General features: G+C 43.3%; 1 protein-coding gene across 1 annotated transcript in view; it reads right to left on the reverse strand.

The window, feature by feature from the left end:
* Positions 1-3439: 3439 nt before the first annotated feature.
* Positions 3440-25234, reverse strand: part of LOC144699630 (neuronal acetylcholine receptor subunit beta-4-like) — a 56606-nt gene continuing 34811 nt past the window's right edge. The window contains exons 4-6 of the mRNA XM_078570711.1: positions 23120-23229; positions 19659-20610; positions 3440-4508 (exon numbers count right to left, since the gene is read on the reverse strand). Of these exons, the coding sequence (XP_078426837.1) occupies positions 4356-4508; positions 19659-20610; positions 23120-23229 (1215 nt within the window). The 3' untranslated portion in view covers positions 3440-4355. The remainder of the gene's footprint in view (positions 4509-19658; positions 20611-23119; positions 23230-25234) is intronic.

Here is a 25234-nt window from a genome sequence, read left to right on the forward strand (position 1 = left end):
GATTTACACCAGGTCCTTTTAATGGTGTGGGCTGGCTCAGGTTTCAAGCCCGCACTCTGCATCCCTGAGCTGGCTGGCTCCACCGTGAGGATAGGCATTTTTCATGAAGTCTGGCCATCTTTTCGAAGAGTCGTGGTTCACAGTATCATGAACCATAGTTTGCATCAGGAATACTTTTGAAAGGTAAATTTAAAAGGTCCTTCTCATGCCCCTCATGCCAAGGAATGCCCTCCACCTAGCCCCTATGGCCCCTCATGCCTCCATGCCCAGGTATGTGCCCCAATCCCCTTTGGCCCCTCATGCTCCCCCATGCCAAGGGATAGCTCCCACCCACCCCCTAAGGACCCTCATTCCCCCCATTTCAAGCAATGGCACTTCCATGCACATTCATCCACTATACATGGATAGAACCAATGAACGCTATAATGGGAGTGCAATGTGCGGAAATTTTTTTTAATTATAACCCCCAAAACCCAGTCATTCATTGATAATATTCCACTTTCTTAAAAAATACCCTCCTTATGAACTAAAGGCCAATAAAAGTTCAGGCTCTTTAAAGTACCAATAGCAGAAACTGGAAGCGCTTGAAATCTCTATATTGTGTAAACAAACATCGTGCAATCGACAGCATAGATTAAAGAGCCAGAGCTGTCAATCAAGAAATATTTCCCCTAGAGCTCAGGTGTTTCAAGAGGCTAATAGAAGAACTTCCTCAGCACCCTAATAGATTTCTTGGCTGTCAGCCAAGAATGCATAATGAAGCTTGGCTGAGAGTTTAGAAATCCATTAGAGTATTGATTAAGTCCCACAGTACTGAGATGGGCCTTTTATACAGCCTGCCACAGCACCCAACAGCTTGTGACTGCCCCTGAACCCTTTCCTATTTTGTCTGGCCTGAATGTAGCCCACAACTGCCCTCCGCAATGAAAATCTGATCTTCGCAGGCACTTTCTCCTGAGGTGGGTGGGCTGAGCCGAGAAATTTCCCAACTCCTGCTACCTGCCTCAAGGATGAAAATCCAACCCAAACTGTCCAAGAATAATGTACCCAAGTTTGTTGACAATACAAAGCCAGGCAGGATTGTAAGCTCTGAGGAGGACACAAAGAAGCAGCAAAGAGATACAGGTGGTTTAAGTCAGTGGGGAAAATGAAGCATAATTTGGGGAGAGTAAGAATAGAAAAACAGAATATTTTTTAAAGGCATGAAATTTCAAATGTTGATGTTCAGAGAGACTTGGGTGTTCTATACGAGAAACACAAAGAGAGCAGAGAGTTGCAGCAAGCAATTAGGAAGGCAAATGGCATCTTGATCTTTATTGCATGGTGACTGGAATACAAGAATAAGGAAGTCTTGCTCCATTTGTATTTAGCTTGATGAGACCACATTTGGAGTACTGCGCACAGTTTTGATCTCCATACCTAAGGAATCATATACTTGCTTTGGAGGCAATACAGCAAGGGTCCACTGAATTGGTTCCTGGGATGACAGTGTCATCCTATGTGAAGGGATTTAATGGAAGAGGTCTTTATTCTCTGGAGTTTAGAAGAATAAAAAGTGATCCCATTGATACATACAAGATTCTCAGGGAGCTTGATAGGATAGAAATTGAGAGATTGTTTTTCCTGGTTGGGGGATCAAGGACACGGGCACAGTTTCAGGGTAAGGGGTTAATCGTTTAGGATTAAGATAAGGATAAATTTCTTCACTCAGAGTTGTAAATCTTTGGAACTCTTTACCCCTGAGGATTGTGGATACTCCATCATTGAATATAATTCAAGGCTGAGAGATAGATTTTGGGGTCTCAGGGAATCAAGGAATATTGGAAGTGGACAGGAAAGTGGAGCTAAGGGAGAAGATCAGCTTGATCATATTGAATGGTGGAGCAGGCTCAAGGGGCTGTATGGTCTACTCTGCTTACTCTTACTCCTTTGTCTATTCTCATCTTCGGTTTCCGAAAACGTGGAAGGAGCAGATCACTTAATGATCTAGCATTTTTACAACTTTGGTTGCAGCAACTTAAATGGACAAGTTTGCCTTTAAGAGCATACTTCCTGACTGGACAGAATATGATTGACTCTGAATGCCTATGTTACATAGCTGGGATGAGTAGACCTTGTGAAGCAGGTGTTCGCAGTGTGAAATTATACATGAGTTGAGTTGGATGAGATTGTAGGTGCTAATTAAGTGCTCACATTCCAGGCCCCTCAAGAAGTGACATGATTTATGAGTGCAATGAGGAGCCAACAAATTATGGTCCTGTGCCATTTCCTGGGCCCCTATAGATCAAATCTGGATAGTAACTGTGAAATTGAAGAATGCTGGCAGGGTGAGGTAGAACTAGCACTTCTTTCTAGTTTAAGAAAGGGTTTTGGCATAGCAAATTACCCAAATATTGTTTCACTGTCTTTTGCAATTGAAAGGTAGATGCAAATACAATTGCGACTATGAAATGAGATTTTCAGATAACTTTATCAAAGCTAACAATTGCCTTAATTTTTAATATCTATAAGCAAATGTTGTGGCTTTTTAATTTCATCAGTTAACTTAGCCAAATATATTATTTTGGTTATTGACACTCAGATATTAATCTTGTCTGAGTTCCTGACAAACCAAAAACATTTTAGTATGCAAACACCGGCTTTGGTGAATCTGTACAGAGCATATCATGCAGCCTTAGGATTGTAGTTAAAAAGGGCTGAAGATGGACTGGGAGCAATAAGCAAGTATATATGAAACCAATAGCTTAATATGTACTAATTATTAAAAATAATTCCATTATTTTTAAATCTATACCTTTAATGCCCTGTTAGTCTTTCCACCCCACCCCCACTAGAGCTGTACCTTGAGTGTCCTGCCATCCATTCTTAATTAGCACATTCGTTTAGATAATATCACCACCTTCAACACCTCTTTGTTCCTTTGTCTGTGACATCTTTTGATTATCTGCTCCTATCACTGCTTGCTTGTCCCTACAACCACCCCCCCCAACTTCTCTCCCCCCCATCCCCACCCCCCCCCGCCAACTTCTCTCCCCCCATCCCGCCCCCCCACCCCCCCAACCTTAAACCAGCTTATATTTCACCCCTCTCCTAATATTACTCAGTTCTGTTGAAGGGTCAAGAGGACTCGAAACGTCAACTCTTTTCTTCTCCACCGATGCTGCCAGACCTGCTGAGTTTTTCCAGGTAATTCTGTTTTTGTTTTAGCTTAATATGTACATGCTCAGTCCAGTCTGGTATTGAAACATACATCTGGAAACTCTGAGGTTTGATCACTAATTTGTGCTGATTTTTTTTTTGCTGATTTAATCTGTATGACTGAGATCTTTGTAAACAGCAATTCAAATTTTCCTCAAAACATGTCAGGTGGAACTCATGGCAATAAGAACATAATAATTTGACAATTCAGGGGAAGGAGCTGAACAGGTCAATGTACATATAGTGTTTGAAAGCAGAAGCTTTTATTGATGTTTGTTTCCAATGCCTCATTGAGTCACAATATATTCAACACATTTTTAAAGGTTTTTAGCAAATATCTGTTACACTCATGGTGACAATAACGCAGAATTGTAGGCATACCTCATAACTTGGACCGTACAGGCTTCTACTGTGATTTTCATGGGTAGTTGAATTCAAACTCATTTAAAAGTACCTGTGTTTATGCAAAATGCTCACAAACAAGCAATGTAATGGCACCAATGAAGTTACAAAGAAGCATAGCATGAATTGCACATGACATCTAGATCAAAGGTACATACACATCTTCAATCTACAAGTCTTCCTCCCTAAGGATTTTGTCAATTAAGTTTACATGAAGATAGTACCCTAATCAAAATTCAATACTAAAGAGGTCATTAGGTTGAAATGAAAACTTTTGGTGTAGAATACGGAGTTAAGGGTTAAGGAGGGATGATGATTGCTACAACATCATATGCCATCAGCATTTTGTATTTGCTTTTTGTCATATTTTTCCCTGTTTAAGTGGAAATATTTGAATCAAACATAACACTAATCAGGCAATCATGGACACCCAAGCCACTAAGTGCGACACTCCAGTAACATTGAAAAATGTTAAACAAGAGTCAGTTGAGCCAATTGCTGTTGTACCAGTGGTGTATCTGTACCCTAAACAATTCAGAGAAATGGGATCTAGAGAGGGCAACTATACCTATTTGAGTTAATTTTTCAGATGAACATGCAGCAGTGTTTAAATGAAATGGTGACTAGCATCACACGTGATTCAAAGTTGCAGTTCACTTTTGCTGTGTATCTGTAAACGACACATGCGTGTTTGTTGTCTCATATTCACTGTCTTTGAAATGTGGAAAATTACACATGGAAGAACAAATGAATAACTATTCTGTATCAGAAAATGTATCTGGTGAGGCGTGATTTTGAAATAAAGGTTGAAGATAGAGTCCCAGTGTGCCAACTACACACACAAGCACAAATATCCACAAAAACAGCCGGTCGATAACCATAGCGACATATTTCCAGTCTTCAATGATCTGAAAAACAAAGATCGATAAATGTAGAAATATAGTTCATTAAAATGTTAACAAGGAAATACTGTACAGAATGCACTGGTATCTAGATTCTTTCTTGGTCCTTTGTTATAGAAATGATGTCCAGCACATCATCCAGACTTTCCAATCTTTCACTGATGATCCCAATCTGTATCCATTCTCTAAATTTCATGGCTTAAATCACACCAGGGCCCATTCTGACTTTGGGCAATGAAATAATATGGCTGATATTGACTTAGCCAGTCATTAAAACTCTCTGCCATTTCCATTGAAACCAATGGAAAATGGGGAATGTTGTACTGTGTGTAATGATTGTGTGTGTGATACATTATCATTTTTACACATTCATTCATTGGATAGGGTCATTGCTGGCAAGACCACAAATTTGCTGCCCATTCCTGATTGCCCTTGAGAAGGTAATGGTAAGCTGCATTCTTAAATACATCTGAGTAGCTTGCTAGGCCATTTCAGAGTTCATTTAATCATCAACCACATTGCTATGAATCTGGAGTCACATGTTGACCAGACTAGGTAAGGATGACAGATTTCCTTCCCTAAAGGGCATAAGTGAACTCGGTGGGTTTTTAGCGCAATTTGAGAGCTTCATGGTCATTATTATTGGTGACTAGCTTTTTAATTCAATAATTTATTTAAATTTTAATTCAAATTCCAAGCCTCCATGACAGGATTTGAACTTGTGTTTTTTTATTTGTCCATGGTATGTGGGTGTCGCTGGCTAGGCCAGCATTTATTACCGACCCCTAACTGCCCTTGAGAAGGTGATGATGAGCTGCCTTCTTGAACTACTGCAGTCCATGTGATGTTGGTACATCCACAGTGCTGTTAGGGAGGGAGTTCCAGGGTTTTGACCCAGCAACAGTGAAGGAACAGCGTCATTGTTCTAAGTCAGGATAGTTTGTGACTTGGAGGGAACTTGCAGGCGGTGGTGTTCCCATTCATTTGCTGCCTTTCTTCTTCTAGGTGGTGGAGGTCGTGAGTTTGGAAAGTGTTGATGGTGCACACTGCTGTCACTGTGAATCGCTGATGGAGGGAGTACATCTTGAAGGTTGTGGATGGGGTGCCAATCAAGTGGGAAAATGTTACAGTCTATTATAAAGGATGTAATAGCAGTGCATTTAGAAATGCCTAATATAATCAGAGTCAGCATGGCTCCATGAAGGGGGAATCATGCCTAACAAATTTATTAGAATTCTTTGAGGAGTTAACAAGCAGGATAGATAAAGGGGAACCAGTGGATGTAATATATTTGGATTTCCAAAAGGCGTTTGATAAGGTACCGCACATAAGGCTACTTAATAAGATAAGAGCCCATGGTGTCGGGGGTAGTATATTAGCATAGATAGAGGATTGGCTAACTAATAGAAGACAGAGAGTTGGAATAAGGAGGACATTTTCAGGATGGCAACCTGCAACTAGTGGAGTGCCACAGGGATTAGTGCTGGGGCCACAATTATTCACAATATATATTAATAACTTGGATGAGGGAAGTGAATGTACGATCACCAAGTTTGTAGATGACACAAAAATAGATGGGAAGGCAAGTGGTGAGGATGATACAAAGAGTCTACAGAGTGATATAGGCAGGTTAAGTGAGTAGGCAAAAACTTGGCAGATGGAATATAATGTGGGAAAATGTGAAGTTATGCACTTTGGCAGGAAGAATCGAGGAGCTGAATATTATTTAAATGGAGAAAGACTGCAGAAAGCTGCCGAACAGAGGGATTTGGGGGTCCTCGTGCATGAATCACAAAATGCTAGCATCCAAGTTCAGTAGGTAATAGGGAAGGCAAATGGAATGTTGGCCTTTATTTCAAAGGGAATGGAGTATAAATATAGGGAAGCCTTGCTAAAACTATATAAGGCACAATTTTAGGCAACGCCTAGAATATTATGAACAGTTTTGGTCCCCTAATCTAAGGAAAGATATACTGGCATTGGAGGCAGCCCAGTGAAGGTTCACTAGGTTGATCCTGGGGATGGAGGAATTTTCTTATGAGGAGAGGTTGAGTAGGTTGGGCCTGTACTCATTGGAGTTTAGAAGAATGAGAAGCGACCTTATTGAAACATATAAGATTCTTAGGGGGCTTGACAAGGTAGACGCTGAGAGGTTGTTTCCCCTTGTGGGAGAGCCTAGGACCAGAGGGCATTATCTCAGAGTAAGGGGTCACCCATTTATGCAGAGATGAGGAGGAATTTGTTCTCTCAGAAGGTAGTGAATTTGTGGACTTCTTTACTGCAGAGGGCTGTAGAGGTTGGGTTGTTAAGTATATTCAAAGCAGAGATCGACAGAGTTTTAATCAGTAAGCGAATCAAGGGTTATGGGGAAAGGGCAGGAAAGCAGAGTTTAGGGTTATCAGATCAGCCATGATCTCATTGAATGGCGGAGCAGACTTGATGGGTCGAATGGCCTACTTCTGCTCCTATGTCTTATGGTCTGTGGTTGCTTCGTCCTGCATGGTGTCGAGCATCGAGTGTGGTTGGAATCTTCAAATTGTTACCCTAGGCCCTACAACTTAAATATGATGCTAACATAACTCTATCATCTGTAGATAAAATTACATGTAGACTATTCAAATTTATTGCACTTTGAAAAGCTATGCCACTATACCTTTTTACACATGTAGGATAATAGCATGTAATTCAAATCACACAGTTTTCTTATAAGCTTTGCTAGTCACAATCTGCTGTAACACCCATTAGCAGGGCAAAAATGCCAAAAAAGCAGAATAAGACTAGTCTCTATGAACTCCATCTATAATGTGAGTAGCACAATTTGGAACATCTTACAACCCAGATAGAAAACAAACAGTTCAGACCAGTACTCTTATTTCACAGTTTTTACTGGTGCTCCATTTTAAGCCACACAAGACCAGTTCAGTCAGTATTCTTATTTTCCACTTTTTACTGTTTTTTCGTCCCGGGAAGGACAGGGACAAGGAAACCTTTGCCGTCTACTGGAGTTATTCGCTCAATTTATGACATAATCCCAATTGCTTAATGTGCCTATACATTACTCCAACTAAAGCACAACAGATGTCAATTCTTAGATAAAAGCAAAAAACTGCGGATGCTGGAAATCCAAAACAAAAATAAAAATACCTGGAAAAACTCAGCAGGTCTGGCAGCAACTGCGGAGAGGAACACAGTTAACACTAAGATAAAAGCAAAAAACTGCGGATGCTGCAAATCCAAAATGAAAATACCTGGAAAAACTCAGCAGGTCTGGCAGCATCTGCGGAGAGGAACACAGTTAACACTAAGATAAAAGCAAAAAACTGCGGATGCTGGAAATTCAAAACAAAAATAAAAATACCTGGAAGAACTCAGCAGGTCTGGCAGCATCTGCGGAGAGGAACACAGTTGACTGTGTTCCTCTCAGCAGATGCTGCCAGACCTGCTGAGTTTTTCCAGATGTCAATTCTTAATGGACTGCCAGGAAGATGTAATAATTCTCATAATGCTATTGGATTTATTGTAAAATACAGTAATAGTGGGATGTATCTATGTGTGCTTGTGTGTTGCATGTGAAATTTAACTAAATTAGAGGCAGCTAGTCTGGGCGCTTTGATCTAAGAAGAGAGGTTAGGTTTGAAATGTTAATTAGGTAAACATGGGGACGTTTAGAAACATGGGTGTCAAGGGAACATTTGCATTTTGAAATAAACCAGACTAGATTGTTTTCAAAGGAGTGCTGAAATATGTCACCGAGCCAGGTGAAGTTTAGAACATGTGTTTATTTTTCCCAAAGATTACTGCTAAAACTTAATGCTATGATAAGGTTTTATTATCAGGGAGATAAAGTCCAACGACATAGTGGAACAATGGCCATTTGCATTCAAAGAGGAAGATATGTATAAAGAAGGAGCAAGGGCTGTGTGTAAGGGTAGGCATTTTTAAGATCTTACAAGTGTGAAAAGCCTTCATCACCTATGCCTCAAGCTGCTGTCCTCAAAGGACTTAAGTTAAGAAATCTCACTTGGAATTCAACTTGTTCAGGGTATCATGTTTCTTTGCCTGGGTCTTTTAAAATCTAAGTGTCTTACTGTTGCCTTAATGAAAGTGTAACTGGGAGTTAGATTGATTAGGGGATTTAGCAATTATAGTCGTAATTTGTAGATCTATCTATGTATGTAAAGTCATTTCTTCTATTAATAAATGTTTAATCTAGTTTTGTAAAAACCTATAAGACTTGGTCATCTTATTACTATTGAATTCAGGCACGCATCTCACAAGTTATACAAATTGAAAAACAAGTTGTTTCAAGTTTCCCATTGGGATTTGAACAACTCAGCATTTACCATTGGCTGTGCCATAACAGGACCATAATCCATCTGACACTGCGGCACGGTGTTAAAGAGAGTGATTCACTTTCGGAGGTGCCATCATTTGAAGGAAACATTAAACTGAGGCTCCATCTTCCTCCTGAGGGGGATGCAAAAGATCCCATGGAACTATTTTGAAGAAGAGCAAGGGGGTTATCCCTGGTGCCCTGGTTTATACTTATCGTCCAACCACCATCACTAAAACAGATTATCTGGTTATTATCAGTTGCTGTTTGTGGCATCTTAGTGCACAAATTGCCATGCCAATTTTTCTCCATTTCTTAAGTGTTTATACTTCAAAATCACCTCTTTAGATATAAGGTGCTTTGGAATGTCTTGAGATCATAAAAAGGCGCTGTGAAAATTCATGATACTTCATCCTCACACAAAGGAAGTTGACACCAATCTAAAACACAATTCAGCTGATTCCTTCCTGAGATCCAGTGGCCCCGATGTTTATGGGAGGGTGGGGGGAGGGTATTGATGAGCCTAGAAATGTCGGATGAACCCCCCAAGGCTGGAAATGCAGAGTCCTGCTGAAATTAATGGCAGGGCCTTGTTAGCATCTTGTTACTATGTTTGCCACCTAGCACCTGGTGGGAGGGTTGGACCATACACTAACGGCTGGGTACCAGTGGATGTTCCTTGTTTATTGGGGGAGAGAGGCCATGAGCAGTAGCCTGGAGGCTGAAAGCTTCCTTGAGGGTTTGGGCAGAACACTCCTTCCCTTCCTGGCCCACAAGACATACTGCAAAAAACATGACCCGGGGTGGGTGGCAGCTCCCATCTGCCTTTCACTGCCAGACTTACTGAACCCTGGGAAACCATTGAAGTTTAAGTAGGACTCCCAACAGCTCCATCAGAGCTGATTTAATTATGTTAATGAATTGTAAACTTCTATACAGCAGGACACTCAAACTCCCCGATACCTGTTCATGTAAATAAGGCAATGGGCACTTGCACTGGGGCTCCCTTCCCTATATTTAATTCTTTAACCACCTCGACCCTCTCTCACCTGCTCTAGGCAGGATGGGGCAGTGGTGGTGGGTGGGGGTTAATATTAAGGCATAGTTTCCAGCACACGAGCATGGCATGACAGATTAATTGCTTCAGAAGACTGGATATGTATTTAGAAATTGACTTGTTTTTGCCAATCATTGCACAAGATACTTAGGGTTGGATTTTAGGTTCCCCCACTGAGCGTGTTTTCGGTGTGTGGGAGGCAAGCAAAACATGATAGATAGATAACTCACCGGTTACCCATCCACCCCTGACATGGTCCCCATAATGTGGGGGGAGGGGCAGTTGGGAGGTGTGGGTTAGGCTCCAATTAGCCCGCCTGGCCAAGTAATGGCCACTTAAGGCCACTTAGGTGATGTGATTGGTACAGTTTGTGCTCCGCTCTGACACCAGCCAGGAAACCAGAATGCCGTCAAATTGTTCCAAAATCAGGTCAGGGGCCGAGCAAGGTATGGAAACAAACAGTTTTCAAAATAGTCCAATGTTGTCTGTGGCTCTGAAACATTCATACTGTTGATTACTAGACTTGGCAAGTGACAGGGGCCTTTCCAAGGGCCTCAACCAAATGCACACCAACTCTCCAAGGTCGAAGGGTGTTGATGGGGGGAATGGGGTGTACACTGGATGTTGGGTGAAATATGCATCTGTTGTCTGTGGACCAGAGCTTCCTGTCCTTCCTGTATGGGGCAGACACCTAGTGGAACTGGGTTATAGCCAATATACCAGCACCCAGATGGGCAAGGCACCTACTCTCCATCTTCTCTGGTCCAATTGAAATTCAGGGCCAATATTCTACCAATCCAGCACATTCTTTTAAGAGTGATCTGAAAGGAACTGCTGCTGACTACTTGATAAATAGTACAATAGGTTTAAAAGACTAGGAGGCTACAGTATGCAATTCCACAACCAATGGACCAGATCTAAGCTCTTGCAATCCTGCCATATCAGTCATGAAAGGTGGTGGACAATTAAACAACTCACTGGAGGTGGCAACTCCACAAATATCCCCGTCCTCAATGATGGGGGAGCCCAGCACATCAGTGAAAAAGATAAAGCTGAAACATTTGCAACGATCTTCAGCCAGAAGCGCCGAGTGGATGATCCATCTTGGCCTCCTCCAAAGGTACCCAGCGTCACAGATGCCAGTCTTCAACCAATTTGATTCACTCCATGTGATATCAAGAAACAGCTGAAGGCACTGGATGCTGCAAAGGCTATGGGCCCTGACAATATTCCGGCAGTAGCACTGAAGACTTGTGTTCTAGAACCTGCCGCTGCCCCAAGCTGTTCCAGTATAGCTACAACACTGGCATCCACCTGGCAATGTGGAAAATTGCCCAGGTATGTCCTGTACACATAAAAGCAGGACAAATCCAACAGGACCAATTACCGCCCCATCAGTCTACTCTTGGTCATCAGTAAAGTGATGGAGGGGGTCATCAACAGTGCTATCAAGCAGCACTTGCTTAGCAATAACCTGCTCACTGATGCTCAGTTTGGGTTCCGCCAGGTCAGGTATTGACATCATTACATCCTTGTATCAAACACGGAAAAAAGAGCTGAACTCCAGAGGTGGGGCGACATCAAGGCCGCATTTGACCGAGTGTGGCATCACGGAGCCCTAGCAAAACTGGAGTCAATGGGAATCAGGGGGAAAACTCTCTGCTGGTTGGAGTCATACCTAGTACAAAGGAAGATGTTTGTCGTTGTTGGAGGTCAATCATTTCAGTTCCAGGACATCACTGCAGGAGTTCCCCAGGGTAGTGCCCTTGGCTCAACCATCTTCAGGTGCTTCATCAATGACTTTCCTTCCATCATAGGGTCAGAAGTGGGGATGTTTGCTGATGATTGTACAATGTTCAACAGCATTCATGACTCCTCAGATACTCAAGCAGTCCATGTCTAAATGCAACAAGACCTGGACAATATCCAAGTTGGTGCTGACAAGTGGCAAGTAACACTCATGCCACACAGGCAATGGCCATCTCCAACAAGAGAGAATCTAACCATCGCCCCTTGACATTCAGTGGTATTACCATCACTGAATCCCCCACCTCAACATCCTAGTTGTTACCATTGACCAGAAACTGAACTGGACTAGTTATATAAATACTGTGGCTACAAGAGCAGGTCAGAGGCTAGGAATCCTTTGGTGAGTAGCTCACCTCTTGACTCCCCAAAGTCTGTCACCATCTGCAAGGCACAAGTTAGGAGTGTGATGGAATACACCCCATTTGCCTGGATAAGTGCAGCTCCAACAACGCTCAAGAAGCTTGACACCGTCCAGGACAAAGCAGCCCGCTTGATTGGCACCACATCCACAACAATCACTCCCTCCACCACCTATGCACAGTAGCAGCAGTGTGTACTATCTACAAGATGCACTGCAGGAACACACCAAGCCTCCTTAGACAGCACCTTCCAAACCCATGACCACTACCATCTAGAAGGACAAGGGCAGCAGATAGATGGGAACACTACCATCTGGAAGTTCCCCTCCAAGCCACTCACCATCCTGACTTGGAAATATATCACCGTTCCTTCACTGTCGCAGGATTAAAATCCTAGAGCTCCCTCCTTAACTGCATTGTGGGTGAACCTACATCACATGGACTGCAGTGGTTCAAGAAGGCAGCTCACCACCACTTTCTCAAGGGCAGTTAGGGATGGGCACTAAATGCTGGCCTAGCCAGCGATGCCCACATACCATAAATGAATTTTAAAAACTGTCCCATCTTTCAACCCCATGAAGGGGAACAAGGATTGTTCAGCAACATTACGGGCTTACTGCTTTGTGGCACTGCGTGAGAAATAAAATGTTCTGGTGCTGAAGTAGAAATAAAAAGCGAGCTAATAAAATATTAATATTATGCTGCTTGGGGACTGCTGGAAATTTGCATCTTAGACATGAATTCAAAAGGTTATGCAAATCTGGGTGATAGTCTCATTATTTATGCAAGCAAATTAACCCTTACAGCGTAAGTATCTCCAGGGAATTCCATTTCACTGAGCTGACTTTGCTTTCACCTCATGCACCATGAGACTGAAAATTCCCTCGTGCTCCAGCAACAATGCCGGAACGCTGAGAGTAGAGGCTCAATTCGGGCCAATGAAAAAGATTGCTGCCATTCTCTTTGGCAGTAAAAGTAAAAATTTGGGTGGAAATTGGTAAATTGGAAGAAAGGCACAAGGACAAGAAAAAATATAAATAGAATTGGCAAATCAAAATGGTTCTGACAACTTGGCTACCAGACATGAATTAAAACAAAAACGGATTAATCTACTCATTATCTCATTGCTGTTTGTGAGACCTTATTGCACAGAAGTTGGTTGCTGTGTGTCCCGGGTGACTGCCCAAAACAGCCATTAATATGCTCATGAGGTGCCTATGGACTGTTTTACGAGCCTGCAACAAAATTGAGTTGCCCTGAGTGGAGTGATCAGCCACCGCCAGAAAAATAGATTACATTCTTCTTAGGTTTGATGTGCAGCCAGGAGGAGGAGGAGGAGGAGGGCTCCTCTTGAATCCACAGCACCCATAAGGGTCGATGTCATCCAGCGATCGGCCCCTCTCCCGTTCTTCCCTCCCACCCTTTGGGATGCCCTTTCAGGGTCCTGCCGGGGAGTTAAGCAGCCTGGCGCTCGGCGTTATAAAATGCGTGAGGGTGCCTGAGGGAGCAGTTCACCCGAATAACGTTTGTGAGGCCTGAGATCCAGTTTTCATCCTCGTAATTGGACCAGGTTCCTTTTGCTGCTGATCCTCCTCCTCTTTATGCTGTGGTACATCTGGGGGAGCAACAAAAGAGGGGTTCGTAGGGGAGGTGTGTTGCACAACAGCCATTGCACTTTCAGAATAATGAGGTGGAAATTTCATTAGGTCTACTTTTAGGTCTGAAATCGCCAACACAACCAAAGTGAATTGGATAATTACCTCAAGTAAAATGTTTTCAGAGTTATGGGATTAGGGTGGTAGCTAAATTACTCTTGCAGAAAGCCAGTACATTTCTGATGGGCTGAATGGCCTCCTTCTGTGCTATAATCATTCTATGACTTTATGATCCTAGCAGGATTGTTTAGGGTCCTTCCCCAAATCTATCCAGGGGTCTGATACGTGCCTTCAGAATTCCTATGGTCTGCGCAGTGAAAATGTGACCATAACCATCGCTCAGTGGTGGGGGGATTCTTGAATTCTGACCTGGTGTCATGAGCCACTGCCAGTCAAGTCAGCCAGCACTTTCCTCTGGCCTGTGAATAGCACTGGATTGTAGGTTCTTTCAAAGGTTATCACGGCAGCCCCTTGTTTAGAATGCATTCACATGCATGATAAGGTGCTTCATATCTTTTACATAGCTATTGATTCTTAGAGACTGGCAACAGATATTAAGCAGGAAAGAAGAACGAATTTGCATTTATAAAGTGCTTTTAAATGCTCGGAGCATTGTAAAGCACATTACAACCAATTAATTATTTGAGGTGTCGTCACTATTTTTGAGGGAAACACAGGAGCAAATTTGCACACCGCAAGGGATGGTGATGGAATGGGCTTCATTAAAGGGTCACCTAGTTATCACAAGCATGATGTGAGCAGGATTGCTGTGAGTGCAGGTGACTTCAGAGCTCAGGTAGAGGAAAATCTCAATGGTGAAGGAACGCTTGACCCACTATCCCATATCACCCAGTATGAATCTCTCATAAGATAAACAGTAATTGGGAGGAAAATGTGGGCCAACTTTGTGATTATTAGTGTTTATAATGAACAGCTCCTTTGCTGAGCGTGATGTGATTTTTTTTCCCCCATTGTGTTAACTCAAATTGTCTTACTGATCAGATGGAACAAGAATTCCTATCTATGGGATATATGATTAAATCTACCAAAATCTGGATTTAGAAGTAACAAACAGTTTTGTTTTGGGTGATGATTACTTTTTGAACATTATAGAAGTGAGTTACCTTCACATCACTGACTAACCTGAAGTTCACAAAAAAATAAAAATGCATGTGTATTGTTCCAGGTGTAACTCTGGCCTACAAACATTTATAGGGAGATTAAACAGCTTTCTGCAGTAATCCCAAACTCCCTCAAGCACCCAGAGTAAATGTTTACCCCAGCAGCGAAGTGCATTGAATTAGAAAGTTAAAAATGTCACATAATTGAGTAAAGAAATCTTACTGTCTTAACCACAGGCGAAAGCTCCAGCAGAGCCAACATCTTTGAAGAGCATGAATGCCATTGCACATCAACTATTGTAACGGTGGGGTGGGGGGGGGTTGCTCTCTGAAGGTTAGAAATAAAGCTCAGGATATTATCTTACCCTTCTCCTAATGTGTCCAATTAAACAGAAAAAAAACTGCTGGGCTATCAAATTTCCTGTACAGACATTAAGAATGTCACAAACAGGGAATTAGAAAATCACTATATATTTAGGCAGAATCAATGCGATTTTATGAAAGGGAAATTGTGTTTGACAAATATATTAGAATTTTTTGATGGTGTGACTGGCACAGGAGATAAGGTGGAACTAGTGGGTGTAGTGTTTTTGGAAATTCAGAAGGCATTTGATAAAGTATCACAAAAGAACTTGTTACAGCAGAAAGGGCTCAGGGGATTGGGGGTAATATATTAGCATGGACTGCAGATTGGTGAACAACAGGAATCAGTGCTTGGGCTTCAGCTATTTACAGTCTATATTAATGACTTGAATGAGGGGACCGAATGTAACTATCCAGGTTTTCTAACGATAGAAATCTAGGTGAGGAAGTAATCGGTGAGAAGGTTGCAAAGTGGCTGCAAAGGGACATAGGTTCGTTAAGTGATTGGGCAAGGAGGTGTGTAAGGAACATATCTTTTTATTTCCGTGGGACTGTTGTAAAGAACATATCTGTTTATTTTCGGTTGGATTGTGGATTAGAATTACAAAGGCTGCAGGTTGAAAGACACGTCCACTGGGACAGGATGAGAGATATATACAAAGTTGCAGTCCTGGCACAGAGTGTGCCATGAAAGACAGGATGGTGCCGGAAAGGAGTCCTGGACCAAGGGAGCTGCCTGACAACAACGTTGTAATTGGCTCCTGACCAGGTGATCAGATTTGTGTGAGAAGCAGTGCAGCTGAATAGCTCCTAGCCTAAAAGGAAAAAGACCTAAAACCTCTCTCTCCTATGTGTGGAAGATTCCAGTAATTCCACAATAATAGCTAGCTGGCTTTTCCTCCTCATTTTTTTTCAGGGTGAGAGTGAAAGAGAAACAGCATGGTCATTTACAGGAAGCGAGTGTGAGAAGAATGGGGCCTTTAACAGTGAGAGAGTGAGAGAAGAGTGTGGGGCCATTATTTTTTTATTTATTCACGGGATGTGGGCTTCGCTGGCTGGGCCAGCATTTATTGCCCATCCCTAGTTGCCCTTGAGAAGGTGGTGGTGAGCTGCCTTTTTGAGCCGCTGCAGTCCATGTGGTGTAGGTACACCCACAGTGCTGTTAGGAAGGGAGTTCTAACATTTTGACGCAGCAACAGTGAAGGCGGTATATTTCCAAGTAAGGATGGTGAGTGACTTGGAGGGGAACTTCCAGGTGGTGGTGTTCCCATCTATCTACTGCTCTTATCCTTCTAGGTGGCAGTGGTCGTGGGTTTGGAAGGTGCTGTCGAAAGAGCCTTGATGAATTCTTGCAGTGCATCTTATAGATGATAAACACTGTTGCCACTGTGCATCAGTGATGGAGGGGGTGAATGTTTGTGGATGTGGTACCAATCAAGCGGGCTGCTTTGTCCTGAATGGTGTCAAGCTTCTTGAGTGTTGTGGGAGCTGCACTCATCCAGGCCAGTGGGGAGTATTCCATCACACTCCTGACTTGTGCCTTGTAGACGTTGGGCAGGCTTTGGGTAGTCAGGAGGTGAGTTACACATTGCAGGAGTTGTGACGGGAACCTCATCTTTATGCATAATAGACCACTTACATTTAATTGAAATCTTATTCGCCAGATTTAATGCAGCCTCCCCGATTATGTGAAACTGACACAAGCCTCTTGTGCCTTCAATAACCCATCCACTAAAAGCTAGTAACCTAAATGTGGCTTAACTGACTCACTGTGAGGGTCCTTTTGACTTGCAGGACCATAAGTCACAGGGCGGTGGATTATTTTTGGAGAACTTTTCTCCGTGTTGAAACTTGATAATCTAACACTCTGAGGGATGAGATGGGAAGTACATATGCCACAAGTATTTGGGTCCAAAAAATAAGGGGGCAGTGCATAGCCGAGAGACAGAGGGATCACTCATTAAAGTGGCATCAAGGTCTGAGTCCCTAAGGGGACAACACTTCAGAGGCTGCTTTTAAAGAAAGGGTGAGGTTGTGGCATTATGGAAATCCTTCACCCTGTACTCCTTCATCCTCAAGTGTTGGGGAGCTCAGCAGCGCAGAGGAACCATGCTGCATAGCAATGAGTGCATGCCAAACTGTAGCTCTAACACAGGGCTGTCTGCCCTTTACACATACTGCCATCTCCTGCACTGGGATCAGGTGGTGTGGGCTTCCCAACATCAGAGCCGCCTGTACCTGTGATCCGGTGGAAAGCCTGAGTCACCCATATTCGCGAGCTTGGGGCTATGTGAGCAGGTTCCAACAGCCGCATCCTTCCCACTCCAGATTCCTGACCACTTTCACACCTGCCAGAGGAGGCAGCAACAGCAGAACTAAATCCAGCCCAATCGGTTTGGAGCGTGGATTTACCAGAATGATACAAAAGCAAAACACTGCAGATTCTAGGAATCTGGAATAAAAACAGAAAATGCTGGAAATCCTCTGCAGATCAGGCAGCATCTGTGAAGAGAGAATCAGAGTTAATGTTTCAAGTCAATGACCTTACATCAGAATTGATGCTGCCTACCCTGTTGAGCATATCCAGCATTTTCAGTTTTTCTTTACTAGAATGATACCTGGACTCCAAGGGTTAAGCTGCGAGGAGAAGTAAAACAAACTGGGGTTGTACTCCCTGGATCTTAGAAGGTTAAGCATGAGTTGATTGAGGTTTTCAAGATATTAAGGGGAACAGTTAGGGTAAATTTGGAGAAATTATTTCTGCTAGCTGGAGAGTCTAGTAGTAGGGGTCATAGTCAAAAGATTAGAGCCAGACCATTTAAGAATTAAATTAGGAAACACTTTTTCACACAAATGGTGCTAGAAGTTTGGAACTCTCTTTTGCAAATGGCAATTGATGTCCGATCAATTATTAATTTTAAAACTGACATCAATAAAGTTTTTTAGTCAGAGGTATTAAGTGATATGGGGCATATGTGTGTGAATGGAGTCAGGTCACAGATCAGTCATGATCTCGTTGAATGGCAGAACAGACTTGAGGGGACAAATAGCCTATTCCCGCTCCTATATTCTTATGTCTCACTAAGGTGGTTGGAGCTCTGTGGTCTCAGTAAGGCAACAGAGAAAGTTGACTTTAGTCATTAGGAGCTGTGCGAGTTGGTCAAATTTCAGATAAGTGAGAGAGATGGGATGCTAGTAGCAGAATTCAGTTCTGTTATGGAATGTCTTGGAAGGGTGAGCTTTTTTTGTAGTGATTCATGGGATGTTGGCGTCGCTGGCTAGGCCAGCATTTATTGTCCATCCCTAATTGCCCTTGAGAAGGTGGTGGTGAGCCGACTTCTTGAACTGCAGCGGTCCATGTGGTGTAGTTACACCCGCAGTGCTGTTAGGGAGGGAGCTCCAGGATTTTGACCCAGTGACAGTGAAGAAGCAGCAATAGTCAGGATGGTGAGGGGGAACTTCCAAGCAGTGGTGTTCCCATGTGTCTGCTGCCCTTGTCCTTCTAGCATTTAAGTCAGGTGATTGCATGATTCCTTTTTGAGTGGACAGGGTGCGGTCAGACTTCTTATCATTTATAACTAAGGGGTGGTGAAGGTGCCCGGTTTTCTGACTGGCAGGGCAGGGCTGCATTTGGTGACAGGGTTCACCTCAGGAGGGTATGTGACTGTGAAGTTCTGCTTGTTTGAAGGCCACACAGCTCTTCTAGAATCTTTGGTACATCTTTTTGTTTGTTAAACACTGAGATGAAATGACTTCTTAAGCATTGTAAGACAGTAATGCAATTAAGAAATCATATCATTGTGATGAAAACAATGTTCATGTTTTTTGGCTCTCCTTCACAATGACAAATCCTCATTGAAACTTGTCATTTGCCTTGGGGTAGAGAGGGCTAAGAGAAGATAGAATAGCTGTTTTTATCCTGAGGGGTTTGTGATAGTGTGAATTTGGAAAAGCGATTTCCTCTGGTTGGGGAGTCAGTTTTAAAGGGTTGTCAGTTTAAAACTGTCAATAAGAAAGCAAGGAGAAAGGCTAGAACATGCATTTATATGCAGATGAGAGTATGAAATGGGTTGCCGTCGGAAGTTACTGGTGCACAACCACTGCATCTATTAAGGTACACTCAATGAAGTTTTTGCAACATAGCTATCAGTGTGCATATTGGAAGCAAAGCCATGGAGAGCCAGTAGGACAATAGCATTAGTTTTAGATTGGTCTAACAAAACGTTTCTACAAAGACACTGAGCTGAAGGGGCTCCTCCTGTGCTGTAAACTTCAACTGTTCTCTTCCTGTTGAGCTTGTGCGCAAAACAATATTGTAAATTCGGCAGGGCTTGATGCTGAAAATGAATCCTTAATTAAAACATCCATAAAATGAAACATTAACTTGTCTGTTTTTCACTGTTCACTCATTTTAGCTTCATTCAGTGTCAAAATAAGAGGTAGAGAGGGATAAACTCACACTCTGATCGTCATCTTCACTCTTCATATGCTCCGCTATGAATCTAACACCATCAACTGCCTCTTGCACACTGGTATCGATCTTTGTTGACCCCTTCTTTCTTAAATCTTGATTGTCAGACATATCTCCTAGCCGCCAGCCATGTTTTTTTGCTGACTTTTTATTCACATAACATGTCTGAACATCAGCTTGATCTGCCTTGCTACCTGTACCAGCAGACGACTGCTTCTTTCCGATACTGTCCTTCATACTTCGATTCTCAGGGCGCTTCATGAATAATAGGGCGGGCAGCTTTCTGAGAAACATTTGCTTCACCCACTCGGGCATGGTGTGGGTGCTGGGTGACCGATGGTGGACGTTCAATACACAGACGCTGGTAACTATTGAGAAGGTAACCAGGACCATGGTAAACATCAGGTACTTGCCTATCAGGGGCACATCCAGTGAGGTTGGCGGAACAATCTTTGAGATGAGCAGTAAGAAGACAGTTAGCGCCAGCAGAACAGAAATGCACAGAGTTATTTTCTCGCCACAATCAGAGGGCAAGTAGAACACCAGAATTGCAAGAGAAGTGATCAGCACACAGGGGATGATCAGGTTAATGGTATAAAATAATGGTTTCCTCTTGATGATAAAATCATATGTGATATCAACATAAGTTGGGTCTGTTGGAATCTCATTCCTTCTCCCTGGAAGAGAGACAATATCCCATTCCCCACTGGGCTTGAAGTCGTCCCTGCTCGCAACATCACTGCTTAGGACTAAATCAATTTCAGTGTGATCATAAGTCCACGATCGAAATTTCAAAGTACAGTTTTGTTGGTCGAAAGGGAAGTGTTTCACTTCAATTCTGCAGGCACTCTTGTAGATGGCAGGAGGCAGCCAGAACACATTTCCGTTGTTGTATACGATTGCATTAGTGTAGAGAGACACCTCATAGGTCCCATCAGCACTGGGAGTGAAGGAAAAGCACAAAAGAACTGTTTAGGACTAGGGGTTCGCAAAACAATTTGGGGAATGCAATAAATTCCTCACCTCATGGAGCTGCAATCTTCCATTGGTATTTTGCCTGTTGCTGACACTGTTTGTGGGGGGAACACATTGTGTGACCCATTAAGGATAGTGTAGCCCACTGAATGTTACATATCAGACCCACTTTAATTAAACTGTGCTACCCCTTCATTGTACCTAAAGGCTTTTGAGTCAAACGACTCGAAAGGAAGTTTTACCCCCTCTGATTCAGCTATTAATCGTGATGCCTTCCTCACCAAGGTGGCAACCAATTCCAAGCTTTTCCCCTATCTGGAAATTCATTCCACACCTTCCACATTTCCTGATATCTGTCCTAAGAGTAATGTTCTCTAGTTTGTAGTTGTATCCTTTTGTTCTACTCCACCTTTTAATTTAAAGTCATATTCTTGATTAATTTGAGAAATCCTATTTATAGGCCTTTATGGGATTATCTATTAGATGCCTTTTTCCAGGCTAAAATGCCCAAGTCTCTCCAGTCTGTTCTCATAACTTAGACCACGAACACTGAGGATTAGCCTTGTGGCTCTTTTCTGTGCTGCCTTCAACATTTGAATGCTTGAGAAAGAATAGAAGATCATGAACAAGACTGAAGTGACTTGATTGCCATTAAGATTTCCCACCTCCTGGAGTCAACTGTTGGGGAAAGAGGGGAATAGTTCCCCAAATTTCTTCCTTCCCCTTCAAAGAATCAAAGCAACGAGGCTCATAGGAATACCTTCTCACAACCTCTACATACTGAGCAGGTATTTGGGATGTGGAGAGATGAAGGTAACTGCCTTCCCTTCATATTCCTCCTCCCATTGTCAGCTGGCAGCATTCAACAAATGAAATGTAAAAATACTGAGTAACATAGGTCTCATATTGAAATGATTTAAACATTTAAATTGCGTTCGTTAGCTATGGTTCACATCAGCATTCAACAGTGCAGTTTTATCAATATCGCAATTAAATCAATAAGATGGCTCAACAGTGCAAGTCAATAAAGATTAAAAATTCATTACATATCTACAAAAAAGTACTAAAATAAAAACAGAAAATGCTGGAAGTACACAGTGGATTTTTTTCAATTAATTTGCTATGTTTGGGTGGTGCTGGCAAGGCCAGCATTTATTGTCCACCCCTAACTGCTTCTTGAACTGCAGTAGTCTGTGTGGTGAAGGTGCTCCCACAGTGTCGTTAGGTAGGGAACTTCAGGTTTTTCACTCAGCAACGATGAAATAACAGCAGTATGTTTCCAAGTCAGGGTGGTATGACCCGAATCTTCCGAGTAGCAGCGATGCTGTGCGTACTGCCGCTGTGCGCGAAGGTTCTCCCGACCTGTGCACTTCATCCAAGATCTTATGATCCCAACTATCAGAGAAATGTGCAGCACCTCCCTTCTAACTCCAGCGAGCAGTGTAGAGTCGGGGTGGAGTGGACATGCCCCCTTTTTACAGCACTAGCTGCTGTATTCTGTATGGTAGGTTCAAAGATCTAGTCTTTGAGTGTGGGTTTGTGAATGGGTGATAGGATGAGGGTGGGTAGGTGAGTGAGGTTGATGAGGTGGGCAGGTGGGTGTGTAGGTGGATGAAGTGGGTAGGCGGGTGAAGTGGGTAGATGTGTGAGCTGGGTAAATGGTTAGGTGTGAGGTGGACAGGTGGGTGAGGTGAGTGGGTGGGTGTGAGTAGGTGGACGAGTGGGTAGCTGGGTGAGATGGGTAGATGGGTAGGTGGGTGAGTGAATAGGAGAATGAGTGGGCAGGTGGGTGAGATGGGTAGGTGTGTAGATGGGTGAGATGGGTGGCGGGGGCGGGGGGGGGGGGGGGGTGAAGTGGGTGGGTGGGTAGTGAGGTGGTAAGGAAGTAGCCGGGTCGGTTTAGGTCAGGGGGTGGTTGGGTCGGATGGGTAGTCGGGTCCGGTTGGCGGGCCGGTGGGGGGGTAGTCAGGTGGTCCAGGGGGTCGTCAGGTTGTGGAGTCCAGTTGGGGGTTAGTTAGGTTGGGTCTGGGGGGGTAGTCGGGTGGTAGGATTGGGTAGTTGGGTCAGGGGGTAGTCAGGTTAAAGTGTGGGGGGGGTGGGGGGTGAGGTGTTAGTTTAATGTTTAAGGTGAACATTTAAAATCATTCAGCATCTGAAAACAGGTGAACAGGGTGAGTCTGTGAATTGGAGCTCTCATTGACCAGCACATCTCAGAAAATCAAGAGTTGAAAATCCATTATTTCCCCAGATACACTCCCAAGGAATGGCACTCCCCTGGGAGAGCACCAGATCCTAGAATCACCCCTGACTTTTCAGGCAAAACATTTCAGATTCCCAGCATCTACATTTTACCCTTTAGGTTGAAAAAGAAGCGTTATATCCGCATATTCAGTAAAACAGGTTTTACAGACTATAAATGGAATACATAATTACCTCATGGCACCAAATTCCCAAATGATGGATGAATTACTCACTTGTTATATAATACTATATCAGGGAGCCAAAGATGCTGAGAAGCTAGTCTGAGTTTATCAATCCCTTCATATTTTCCTGGGTCCCATCTTAGCCGATAGTCGTTCCATTCCTATTTGAATAAGATCAGTTTGTACATCATGGATTTTAAAAAATAATTTTTACATTTCTGTTCATGCCATTACAGCTATAAATTAGGTAAGAGTTCAATAAGGGAGGTGAAAAGTTGGTCTTCAAAGGTAGGTGATGAAGAAGTCTCTATAACATTTAATTGGAACCTGTTGCTGCATTTGCTACTCATCAAATCGTTAAATTTTAACCAAATATATTTAATTGAAGAATGTTGGGCAACTAAAAAGCTCTGGTGTCAAAACGCACTCAGCAAGCGAATTGGGGTTACGAACCTGCACCTTCAAGGACCTGTTTCTTTACTTTTTGGCCGCAGTACTTTATAATAGGCCTCATCTTCCATGGAGTGGCAATCAGAGTTGGATTGCCATGCCGCTCCTATTTACTTACCTGGAAAACCTGCTGCTCCTTTCTCGCCCGACCTTCCGGCTCGGGCCAGGTGGGAACTTTGTAGGGCAGCACACTCCTGAGGCCTTCAGTCAAGGGCTGGACAGTTGGAGATGAGGAAGACACGCCCCCTTTTTTATGGCACCAGTTGCCGTAAAGCAGGTAAATTTAAAGCCGCTTTCAGAAGCCATGGAGAAGGTGGGTTTGTAAGGGAAGTGGGTAGGATTGGGGAGGGTGGGGAGAGGGGGTCAGGTGGTCAGTGGGGGGGGTTATTCGGGAGGGTCTGCTGTTTGGGGGTGCGGTGGCTCATAGGGGAGACAGTTAGGGGTGGTTGGGGAGGAGTCGGTTGGGGGGGCCGGTTGGTCAGGGGGGCGTGGGGTCAGGGGAGGGTCAGACCGGTGGCCAGTGAGGGGGGATCAAGTAAAGGGTAGTCAGCGGCGGGGGTTTCTGGTGGTCAGTAGGGGTGTTCAGGTGGTCAGTGGGGGTGGTTGGTCTGGGTGGAGGAACAGGTGGTCAGTGGGGGTTGGTCAGGTGGTCAGTGAAGGGAGGTTGGGTAGTCAGTGGGGGTTTTCAGGTGGTTAGTCAGGGGCGTCAGATGGTTAGTGGGGGGGTCGAGATCGCGTGGTCAGAGGGGGTGATTGGGGGGCTGGTCAGTGGGCGGGGTCAGGGGGGTCCCGTGTTTGGGGGGGTCGAAGGGGTGGGGAGAGTCGCATGAGGGTTTAGTACTATAGCTAACCAGGAGTTTGAAGTAGTTTTAATTCTTCTAGCTTTTTCTGGGTAACTATCACTGTAAGACAGTCAGAACCATCCAAAGTTTGCGATTTAAATCATACTTACGAGTGGTTCCGATTGCAGGGCAATTGCCCAATGGAAATTTGAACTTCCCAGGCAATTGGCAAGCAATCCTTACTTGGGGACTTCCGGCGGAGGTTCCCCAGCACATCTTTGGGATACCCCCCAGTTATGACTCCCAGAAGCCCGGAGGCTACGGGCCAAAGTTATCATACATCCAAAAAAAAAACTACAATAAACGTGGGGGCTATTCCAGTGAATATTAAAGATTAACCTTGCACATGAAACAACCCTGGTTTATCTTGTTCCTATTTCCTCGCTACACCTAAGCTTTGATCTGCAAGTAAGCCTACCACAAAATCTTATTCTGATTGCTTTTCTGTAAATAAAGGATTCATTAAATTGATTTCATTAAAGAGTGAGGAGCTAAAAGCCAACGTTGTTATTTCCCTATTGTCTCAATCATCTGTTTTATAATTTATTCAAGTCCTTAAGTCAATATAAGTCAATCTGCTCCATATTTAAATATTGAGCTTCTATAAATACTTATCGTAATGATGCTTGAAATATGGAATGAAGCAGTTATCTGTAATAAAAGTTAAGTTGTCTGTATTCAACATGTCAACTGAGAAGTCACTTGTCAGATAAGGAGCAACTGGAGGTGGAGTAGTCACTTATGTCATACTCCCTTGGAAAATGTTGAGAAATTGCATGTCTTTTGGATGAAGATATATTCCACGTATTCCATGTCTTTCTCCCTCATGTCCTAACTTGCTGCATATACACTAGTAACAAATACCTGTAAATGT

Source organism: Cetorhinus maximus, chromosome 2 (assembly GCF_964194155.1).
Source record: "Cetorhinus maximus chromosome 2, sCetMax3.hap1.1, whole genome shotgun sequence".
In the NCBI taxonomy this organism is placed as follows: Eukaryota; Metazoa; Chordata; class Chondrichthyes; order Lamniformes; family Cetorhinidae; genus Cetorhinus; species Cetorhinus maximus.